At 45.0% G+C, this 11,516-nt stretch overlaps 1 protein-coding gene across 1 annotated transcript; it reads left to right on the top strand.

The window, feature by feature from the left end:
* The first annotated feature begins 4,909 nt into the window (after positions 1-4,909).
* On the top strand, positions 4,910-7,472 carry LOC132387150 (uncharacterized). Its single transcript, XM_059959504.1, has 3 exons — positions 4,910-4,991; positions 5,270-5,419; positions 5,525-7,472. The coding sequence occupies exon 3, from the start codon at positions 5,542-5,544 to the stop codon at positions 7,201-7,203; it is 1,662 nt and encodes a 553-aa protein (XP_059815487.1). The 5' UTR covers positions 4,910-4,991; positions 5,270-5,419; positions 5,525-5,541; the 3' UTR covers positions 7,204-7,472.
* Positions 7,473-11,516: the final 4,044 nt, after the last annotated feature.

The following is an 11,516-nucleotide window of genomic DNA, read 5'->3' as shown; positions in this document are numbered from 1 at the left end:
TCATGGGATGGCCAAGTGAATCCGTCGTTCCACAACGAGCCGGCTTAGCTCCACAACTTATCGAAGAGAAACTATTGAACCCGGACCATCACTCGAGCCTGGGGTTTCTGGATTACGCCTATCCGAACGGACAAGAAAACCAGGGCGACTCTTTATTGGTGTGGCACGTGACATCACGGGATTGGTCGATTATTCAGTTAGGCTTGGCCTACTAATTCTGTCCGTGTGAGCGTGTTCATTGTGTCCGGGTGACTACGAGTACAGGTGGCCTATTCGGCTGCATGTGACACAATAAACGTTCCTTAATTGTAACAGTGGCATAGGCACAGCCGAGATATCATTTATAGTTTTGCTGATAATACAGCTGTTGCAGGCAGAATCTCAGAGGGTGACGAGGTACGGTATCGGAGTGAGGTAGATCGGCAGGTTGAGTGACGTCACAAGAAAGGCTTGTACTCAACATCATCGAAACTATCTTCCGGTGTAAGGTGGTGCTGGTGAAGCTTAGTGACCACCTATCTGCTGCAAACTAAACAAATAAAATAACTAAGTACGATATAAATATTTTTTTTATTCTGTGGTAAACGGTCGCTGCACACAAAAGCCTCTAACTTTGCATTCGGAGTTGAGTTTTTTGACCGCCTGTCTGAACTGGCGTTTTTGCGGTGTGAACAGAAAGCTCGAAAGCGCTGGATGGTGCTGTCTGGAAGGCCGACAACAGTGAAAATTGCCGAATATGCTGAAAATCGATTCTGGATTGTTTGTGGCAAGAGAACCACAGTGAAAGTTTCTGGTTGGAAAATGGGAACGGTCGTGACCGCTACCAATAAAACTGTGGAACATTGGAAATGAAGTCGCCCATTACTCAGTTAATGGTCTCATTACACATTTTGATCGAATTACACAGAGGGATCAGACTGAGGTAAAGCCAATTGATAGTGACGTGTTCCTGTTACATTTCCACATTATTTGCCCCTGAGACACTGCCGATGATGCAATTTGATTGTTCAGTAACAGTGGTCCAATGTGGAACTTGTCACTGGAGATCGATCCCTTGTATAAATCAGAGCCTGTTGCAGTGCGTCAGCCCAGAGCGTCTTGCCTAGCTTTGTATTTCAGAGCAATAGAGTTCGCTGCGTCACTCAGATGGGATATCCAGTAATCTGGCGCATAGAAGACATTTTCTACCCGATTATTTCAGCCGTTGGAATTCCCGGTAAGCCGCTGTCACACCTGCAAACGGCAGAAAATGAGAGTTAATACGAATATTCTTATTCTGAAGTGTTTTTCTCGCTACTTGTTTCCATAGTCACCAGTCAAGTCCCCGCTTTTCTGTCATGGGCTGAAGTCTCTGGCAATATTAATCCCATTGCTTTCGTAGCAGGCAGCGTTCCATATTGGAGCCGAGATGCTATCTGATTGAAAACCTCTCCGCTGCCCCGATGCAGTGCATAACGGTGAATTGAAATACCTGTACAGGAGGGCACCGGGTTATACCGCATCTTTGAGAACCAGTCGTCCTTCTGTGGGTCTGTCCATAGGAATTGCGTGTGAATTGTGTGACGGGATAATGGAACAACGTTCAGGGCTTATTTATTTTAGAAATGTGAGCAGAGGTAACAGCAGATGCAGATTTCGTTTTGTTCCTGTGCTGCTCCGAACCAGTGATGCGGTTATTCAATGTCCATGCTTCACTGTTTTGCCCCCTAACTCTCAACTCTCAACTGCAGCCGAGAAAGCCTTTAAGCAGCTCCCCTCTCGTCGGTTTTGATAATTTCCCCCAGATTTAACACATTTACAAAACTCGTGGCAAGTTCCCTGTCACGCCAATAATGCAGACTGTCAGCGGGTTCATATGTTCTGCGTCCGGTTTTGAGACAGAAAAAAAATCACAAGATCTAATCTGAGTCTATCACACTGCTGCTCAATTTCCTGAACTCGTCAGTAATTTCACTGCTTACACCCCTCTCTCTTGCAGTTAACCTGGTGGCGATTGTTATCCTGTTCCGTGGAAAGTGCGGTCTCTCCAAATGTATCACTCACTACCTGCTGGGAATGACAGCGGCCGATCTCATGGTCGTTATCTCTGAACCCCTGCTGAAGTGGACTGTTATGATATATTTCAGATTTTCTGTCTTCCGTTTGACTCCCGTTTGCAGGGTCGTTTATTGCCTGCTTTTAGCCACCACCGGGATCTCTGTCTGGCTGACAGTCGCGTTCACCTGTGACAGATTTGTGGCCATTTGCTGTGTAAAGCTGAAAATAAAATATTGCACGGAAAGAACGGCGGCTCTGGTTATCGGGACAGTGAGTGTCCTGGGCTGTTTAGAAAGTATCCCTTTCTACTTTACATTACAACCTACGAAGATAATTAATGGAGTTTTCTATGGTTGCGTGATCAAAGCGAGCTTCTCTACGTCCCCCTCGTGGGCCGCATTTGAGATGATTCATCGCATTTTAATGCCTTGTCTCCCGTTGTTTCTGATTTTATTTTTCAATGTTCTGACCGTTAGACGAATTTTTTCGCCAATAAAGTCCGCTGGGGGCTCCGGGGCCGCAACAACGGAAAGAATGACAAGGACCCAGAGACAGAGAACCGAAGGAAATCGGTCGTTTTACTGTTGAGTATAACCGGGAGTTTTATATTTCTGTGGTTAACACGAGTGGTAATTGATATCTACCAGTGATTACACAAATCACTCGCTACTCGGGCCGTGGATTCCTGTTTATATCGCAGACTCCACGGCAGTGATGCTGCAGATCCTCAGTTCCTGCACCAACACATGTATTTACGCCGTGACTCAGAGCAAGTTCAGAGAGGAGCTGAAGAACGCGGTGAAATACCCGCTGAAACTGATAGCTAAATATGTTAAATCATAGAGCGACCAGTTTCGTTCTGCAGTAGACAGGACTCAAACACCACGTTCCCTCTATATCTGACTGCCGATATGTAGAACAACCGCGAACAGCTGAGCTCTCTAAAATACGCAGATGTTTTCTTTTTTTTCTTTTTCAACTCCGGCTCCATCTCCGGACGTTTCTCTCTTTGTCCCAGCATATTTTCGGCTTTACCTCCGTTCACGTCCCAAGGCCTCGTGATATTCTGTTTTCTTACTTCGCCTTCTATTCTGTCCACTCGCCCGGTCCCTACTGAACAAAATAAATCTCTTTGTTGTATGTAGTGTATATATTTACACTGATAATAGGTGTACGCTGAACTGTAGTAAAATTCCAAAGCCACGGGAAAATGTTGCTCGTTTTTGTATTCTCTCTCTCATTCTCTCTCTCTCTCTCTCTCTCTCTCTCTCTCTCTCTCTCTCTCTCTCTCTCTCTCTCTCTCTCTCCCTCTCTCTCTCTCCTCTCTCATTCTCTCTCTCTCTCATTCTCTCTCTCTCTCTCTCTCTCTCTCTCTCTCTCTCTCTCTCTCTCTCTCTCTCTCTCTCTCTCTCTCTCTCTCTCTCTCTGGATCTAACTGAGTTTTATCTGGAACTGTAATAAATATTTGAAATCCGATTTAAACACGGAAATTACTGGAAACGCTCAGCTGGGAAGGTCGAGTCGGTTGGAATGTTAATTAATATTTGATCATCTGAGCTTACCGTTCATCACAAGAAAAATGCATCAAACACCTCGAGTCTGAGGATTGAAATACACTGTTTTTTACATAATTTCTTTAAATGATGTGGTACCGCTTGCTGACGGAACATTACTCATTCTTTTGCATTTCAAGCTCCGTCTCACTGATACACCGCCCTGCAGCCGATTGGCGTTATACAACACCGGTATAACTCATGCAGTTTGAGTGGTTTAACGACTACAAGAAAACTGTCCGGCAAGACCATCGCATTCCAGAGATGGCAATGACCTGGGCTTAATTCGGTTGTGTGAATGCATCCCATATCCTCCTGATGCTGACTGCTCTCTGAGTACAATCACAAACAAGGCAAACCTGCAGATGCTAGAAATCAAGGTAATACACACAATATCCTGGAGAACTCAGCAGGCCAAGCAGCATATATGGAAAAGAGACGTTTCGGTCCTCTACCCTTCAACAAGGTGATCCAGCACAATAGGATTGGACTTTTCTACCGTGATTGCAGTGTCAGCGACAGATCTTAGACAACCTGGCATGCCTCTTACAAATGTTGTAATTGTGCAGAATAATATGGAATGGGTGGGCTGAGGCCCCCATGTCAACGTGTTAAAATGCAACTAGCAAACCCTTGTTGTACATTCACAAATAATTGGAAATGAGCTGGATAGTCAGATATGCCCAGAGCTGAGGCAGTTGACAAAGCGGTGTTAAGAGTATTAAAGGCTGCCTTCATTTCCTGAGTCTGTTGCATTTCGGCGGACATGCTCAGTAATGCGGCTTGTCGAAGAGGAGCCTCCATCAGTCGATATTCAGTAATCCAATGTCGACATTAATTGAAAATTCCCAAAACGGGAAGCATTTCAGTTCGGGAGCGGGGAGGTGCTTCATTAGTAAAAGCTGCAATTTGTTCTTTTGCCTGTTGCCGAGCTCCTTACGAAAGTATGTGCTCTAAATACTGTGGAGTGTCCTGCAGTTTATCGAGGGTTACCCCGTGACCTCTTTTAGTCCATGTTTCTCAATAAAGCAACAATTTTTTTCATGATTAACCAGGGTGGGAGAGGCAACAAGAAGATAATGTAACTTTGGAAAGTTCTACTTCCCCTGGAAACAGCAAGGTGCATAAATCTAGTTGTGCTGTCTTTACGACAGTTATTTAGTTTATAATATTTTCGCTTAGTAATTCATTCAATAGTATTTTCTAGTTAGAATTAGAAGTGTTTAAAGTATATTCATTGCATGTAAAATATATCGGCATGCGATGACGTCACATCCGGTTTCGCCGCGTCTTGTGGGAAAACACCGGTTTGAAATTAGCGCGAGGGTGGGGGCTTTCCACGAGGCTCACCTGAGCACAAGCAGTTTTGCAGGCATGAGAAATCACAGTGAGAGCAACGCTGTAAGTTAATAGATAATCGATATATTGAACTAAGATGTTAATAGTGATCCTGTTAGAGGTAACGTCGGTAGATAATGTTTATGCTTTCGTTAGTTAAAGAGTCGCGGATAGTTTGCATGGAAGTGTATTTAAAGTAGTCAATGGAGCAGGTAAACTCTCCCTGTATACTGCACCTTAGTGTAATGTAGTTATAGTCACCTTTGCAAGTATTTACACTTGAAATGTGATATTAAGGAAGGAACAAATACTGTATCAATCTTGTATTGTTTTATCAACAGTTTTCACCATATGTTAATGTGAAGAGTGAACAGTAAATGGTTAATCTTACTGCGATCTGGTTTGCATTGGCTGTGGTTTATCCGGACGTTAAATTCGGCGTTTCGTTACACCCGAAGGAGAACGTGACAGTGAAAAAGCGGCATTATCAGGTGTTTCAAGTGCTGCAATGTCAGCTCTATCCAGCATCAAGTCGACGCCGCCCAGCGACAAGGGCAGTAAACCGACATCAAGTAAGCCCACCCAGGCGTTATCAGGTGTTTCAAGTGCTGCAATGTCAGCTCGATCCGGGATCAAGTCGATGGCGCCCAGCGACAAGGGCAGTAGAACGACATCAAGAAAGTCCACACAGGCAAGAGCCAAGGCAGAAGCCGCCAAGGTGCGACTGCATTACGCCAAACAAGAAGCAGTTTTGAAAATGAAACTGGCCACCAGAGAAGCCGAAATCCAGAAAGAAAAGGCTGCCAGAGAAGCCGAAAGGGCCGCCAGAAAGGCAGAAGCCGCCAAGGCGCTACTGCGTTACGCCAGACAAGAAGCAGTTTTGAAAATGAAACTGGCCACCAAAGAAGCCGAAATCCAGAAAGAAAAGGCTGCCAGAGAAGAGGCTGCCAGAGAAGCCGAAGAGGCTGCCAGACAAAGAGAAGAGGCCGCCAGAGAAGCCGAAACCCAGTTGGAAATGGCAAAAATATCGAGAGAGTTGCATGTGCTGCAGCTAGAAGGAGAAAGAGAAGCTGCCAGGGTGGAAGCAAAGTACATAGAACAAGCTGAAGGGTCGCGTGATCTGACCGAAGTAAGATCTACTTTAGAAAGGACCAGACTGGAACGCACAAGCGACTATGTACAATATCAAATAGACAGGCAGGCTCGTCTCCCCTCTCCATACGTATTCGATAACTTCCCCAGCTACGAGGAACCTCAGAGAGTCACGATTGCATCACATCCATACGAGGAAGGAAATTTACCCTCACGGCTCCGTGATGAAGTCAAGAATGAAAGAACCGACAACGCTCCTTCACCCCCACAACAGGACGGCGGGGAGGGAGAGGTTCACTCCAGGACAACAATTGTCAGCTCGAACTGTACAGAAGTTTGCGGTCAAACTCAGTCAAGCCGTTCTTGTTCCGAGATCTGCCTCACTGAGGTGTACCCTAAAGAAGCACAACAAGGCGTTAACAAGCGCGAGGCAAGCGACGAGTCGCTGGGCCAGTCAGTCTTCGCTCTAACGAAGTATGACAACAAACTTGCACAATCAGCTCAAGATACCATTTCTTTAAAACCCAAAGACACCAAGGTCTTCAGAGATGAAGCAAATAATGGGGTTGCCCCATTGCCAATCAGAGAACCACGCCAGCGCTCACCAGATAACAAAGAGCAGGCAGTCAAACGGTTCACGTCCTTACGGAAAACCTGGAAAAGGAAACCTGAGATACAGCAACGCACCCGATTGGCCCACGAGGTACTGTGCACCCTAATGGCAGAAGTCACAGCCATTATAAACGCACAATCATTCCTACCTGTGTCTTCTGACCCAGAAAACCCCTTTATACTTTCGCCATCAACGCTCCTTACGCAGAAGGCAGGAGCACCTCCTCCACCAGGAGACTTCTCAGACAAGGATTTGTACACAAAGCAATGGAGACAAGTCCAGGCTCTGGCAAATCAGTTCTGGCCCCGCTGGAGACAAAAATATCTACCTTTGTTGCAACAGAGACAAAAGTGGACAGAACCCCGTAGGAATCTTCAAGTTGGAGACTTAGTCCTGCTCAGGGACAAGCAAGTCGCTCGCAACAGCTGGCCAACGGCCAGAATCACTGCTACATTCCCTATCGAGGATGGACATGTCAGGAAGATCGAATTGAAGACTACCGACCAAGGCGATGTGAAAATTTACCAAGGGCCAGTTACAGAAGTTATTCTACTTCTACCCAATGACTGATTAAGAGACTAAGTTTTGTACTCTGCTCATTGTGACCTTACGAAGGTCAAGCGGGGAGTGTGCTGTCTTTACGACAGTTATTTAGTTTATAATATTTTCGCTTAGTAATTCATTCAATAGTATTTTCTAGTTAGAATTAGAAGTGTTTAAAGTATATTCATTGCATGTAAAATATATCGGCATGCGATGACGTCACATCCGGTTTCGCCGCGTCTTGTGGGAAAACACCGGTTTGAAATTAGCGCGAGGGTGGGGGCTTTCCACGAGGCTCACCTGAGCACAAGCAGTTTTGCAGGCATGAGAAATCACAGTGAGAGCAACGCTGTAAGTTAATAGATAATCGATATATTGAACTAAGATGTTAATAGTGATCCTGTTAGAGGTAACGTCGGTAGATAATGTTTATGCTTTCGTTAGTTAAAGAGTCGCGGATAGTTTGCATGGAAGTGTATTTAAAGTAGTCAATGGAGCAGGTAAACTCTCCCTGTATACTGCACCTTAGTGTAATGTAGTTATAGTCACCTTTGCAAGTATTTACACTTGAAATGTGATATTAAGGAAGGAACAAATACTGTATCAATCTTGTATTGTTTTATCAACAGTTTTCACCATATGTTAATGTGAAGAGTGAACAGTAAATGGTTAATCTTACTGCGATCTGGTTTGCATTGGCTGTGGTTTATCCGGACGTTAAATTCGGCGTTTCGTTACACCCGAAGGAGAACGTGACACTAGTATTTACCTGCGGTATAAAGAGAGAGGCTCTCAGTTTACCCATGATACAACATTGTCCAATTCACTTCCCGCTGTCACTGTAAGTAAAAATAAACAACTACTGACTATCCTTATGTAGTAAGACCTGAACAGGATCCACAACAGAATAACATTCCGATGTGACAGGAATACTGGAGTGAATGACGTTGGTATCGGCTACGACGGGAGGTATAGATAAATTTGTTAATAACCATTAAGTATTGTAAAAACAAGTCACTCATTATCACAACCTTGTTTTGGAAGCGGTAAAACAGGAAAATTACAAGGACCACAGGTTGGTAGCAGCACTTCCTGATCCGAAAGTGCTTTTATGATAGGCTTCATGCCTTCCACTGCCTCGGATGACCGTACAGAGGTTAGAATAGTATTGGGCTTCGTGTGGTGGGGCGCAATGTACACGGTTCACATTTTTTATGCATTGCCCACGGAGAGGGAGGTACCTGCGAAACCAACCAGATTACGACATACTCGGTCGTACCGGGCGTAGGGGTGGGAAACGGGTCAAACTTTGTTTTAACGATGAAGGAAATATTATAAATCCAGCCTGAATGGAATGAAGTTGTCCAATAGCATTAGTATTAGATAGAATTAAACTGAGTGCGGTTTAACTCCTGTGAAGTCGGAAGCAGGAGTTCGAGTAGTTCAGGGGTTGCAGGGTGTTTGATGGCTATAGTGATATGTGGGGTTAAGGTTGGCAATTAAAATCGCTCATTCTGTTGTTCAATAAAAAAACAATTCTGCAACTATTCCCTCTGGATAAGTTGAACAAGTAAGTAATCTCGCAGAGCACTGGACCACACAAGATCAAAGAATGAGTCTATGGCTGCTGCCAGAGTTAGCATATGATACAGAAAATTATTCATTTGCATTCATTGGAGTTCACTAAGGAGAATGACATGGAGAAAAGTGAGGTCAGGGAGGGAGTGTAGTGATATTTTCAGACGTACTGATACTGAGGAGGAGATGGTGTTGTGTATTAAGTTGTGCAGTCCTTTGGGGGATTCAGTCCACTGGGGACACAGGCCTCATCCTGAAGGCCCCGAAGAAACCACAAACAAGGGAGCTGAATGACTTCAGACCTGTTGCTTTCAAGCCGCACGTGATGAAGACCATGAAGCGGCTGATAATACAGAATCTGAGGCCACAAACCAGGCACGCCCGGGATCCTCGTCAGTTTGCGTATCAGGAGAAGGTGGGAGTGGAGGATGCTATCACGTACTTGCTGCACAAATTCCTCTCTCACCTGGACAGGGTCAGTGGTGCTATGAGGATTGCATTCCTGGACCTCTCTATTGCCTTTAACACCATCCAGCCCAGGATCTTAAGGCACAAACTAACGGAGATGGGAGTAGACTCACACATGGTGGCTTGGATAACAGACTACTTGACAGACAGACCTCAGTATGTGCGGTTGGGAGACTGTAGGTCTGACACGGTGGTCAGCAGTACAGGAGCGCCGCAGGGGACCGTGCTCTCTACGGTCCTGTTCACCCTGTACACATCAGGCTTCCAATATAATTCGGGGTCCTGCCATGTGCAGAAGTTTGCTGATGACACGGCCATGGTGGGATGTGTCAGGAATGGTCAGGAGGAAGAGTATAGGAAACTGATACAGGATTTTGTGAAATGGTGCAACTCAAGCTATCTGCGTCTCAATATCACCAAGACCAAGGAGATGTTGGTGGACTTTAGGAGATCTAGGCCTCATATGGAGCCAGTGATCATTAATGGAGAATGTGTGGAGCAGGTTAAGACCTACAAGTATCTGGGAGTGCAGTTAGACGAGAAGCTAGACTGGACTGCCAACACAGATGCCCTGTGCAGGAAAGCACAGAGTCGACTGTACTTCCTAAGAAGTCTGGCGTCATTCAATGTTTGTGTGAGATGCTGAAGATGTTCTGTCGGTTAGTTGTGGAGAGCGCCCTCTTCTTTGTGGTGGCGTGCTGGGGAGACAGCATTAAGAAGAGGGACGCCTCACGTCTTAATAAGCTGGTAAGGAAAGCGGGCTCTGTCTTGGGCATAGAACATCGGTGGCAGAGCGGAGGGCGCTGAGTAGGCTACGGTCAATCATGGAAAACCCTGAACATACTCTGCACAGCACCATCCAGAGACAGAGAAGCAGCTTCAGCGGCAGGTTGCTGTCAATGCAATGCCTCTCAGACAGAATGAAGAGATCATTACTCCCCAACGCCATTCGGCTATACAATTCAACCACCAGGGCCGAGACATGTTAAAGTGCCGGGGTTAGGACTGAGCTTAAGTTACCACTCAATGCACTTTAGTAAACTATTTAAGAACTTTTTAAAAGCTATTTATTAATGCTTTTTGGGAGGGTGATTTTAGATGCATATCATATTTATACTGAGTTAAATACTGTATGTAATTAGTTTTGCTACAATAAGTGCATGGGACACTGGAAAATGTTGAATTTCCCCTTGGGGATGAATAAAGTATCTATCTATCTATCTATCTATCTATCTATCTATCTATCTATCTATCTATCTATCTATCTATCTATCTATCTATCTATCTATCTATCTATCCATCTATCATCCAGGCAAACATTCAGTATACATTGTCGTCATGGTCAGTAAACAGATATTGCGTAGAGGGAGCTGTACCTGTGCTGTACTGTTCCCAGTTTATTGGTCAATAAATTGAGGCCCAGTGGGCAACGGATCAATGGGTCGATGACTGTCGTTCTCGACCGGAGCACAGTGCCTGCAGGGTTGGGGGGAACAAGCAATCAGCATGCTCGATGAGGAACTGGGAACGTTATTTAAGCAAATAAACCTGTAGTGCAGTCGGAAGAAAATGGGGAACGGGTCGATATGAATGTCGTTGTAGCTGGATGATCTACCCCACCCACAGTGATTCCGTAGCTACTAATAACATCAAACACTTAGTCTGATCTCCAGGGGAATTGTAATCTATCTGGGCCTACAAGATCAGTTTATTAAATAAGGGCACACGTCTGTAAAGTCACTTACACTGTATTCCAAGCAGACCCAGCTGCCAGAGGATGCATCGGTCAGTAAGGGCACAGACCAGTGCAAGACGCCAATAAAAGAGTAGATTTGTTTTCAAAACATAACACTGAATACCAATATCTGGACAATCCCAGTTTTGCACTGCAACTGCGATTAAAAAAAGACAAACATCATCAGTATTGTGTTCTAGTTGCATTAGAATTTGCAACAACATGTATGGGGAGGACGCACACCTCTAAAAGAGTTGGCACCAGACCGAAGACAGACATCTTTGCAATAGTCTGTAAGGCTATTGATCTTTACAACAGCTTACTCCGCACAGCAAGGTACACATCTTTACCACAAATGGAAACGCACTGTAAGGATATAGATCTTTACGACAACGGCATCGTACTATAAGAGTAGAGACCTTTATTACAACTAACACCATGTCCCAAGGGCAGAGACCACGTCAAGAGCTAGCACTGGATTGTAAGGGCGGAGATCTTTGCAACTGTTGGCAGCATGTTATGAGGAGACAGTCCTTTAAAACAACTAGACAGCAAAACC

This window comes from Hypanus sabinus, unplaced genomic scaffold (genome assembly GCF_030144855.1).
Source record: "Hypanus sabinus isolate sHypSab1 unplaced genomic scaffold, sHypSab1.hap1 scaffold_1568, whole genome shotgun sequence".
NCBI classification, from domain to species: domain Eukaryota; kingdom Metazoa; phylum Chordata; class Chondrichthyes; order Myliobatiformes; family Dasyatidae; genus Hypanus; species Hypanus sabinus.
The sequence above is the reverse complement of the archived record's forward strand: the minus strand, read 5'-3'. Positions and strand labels throughout refer to the sequence as shown.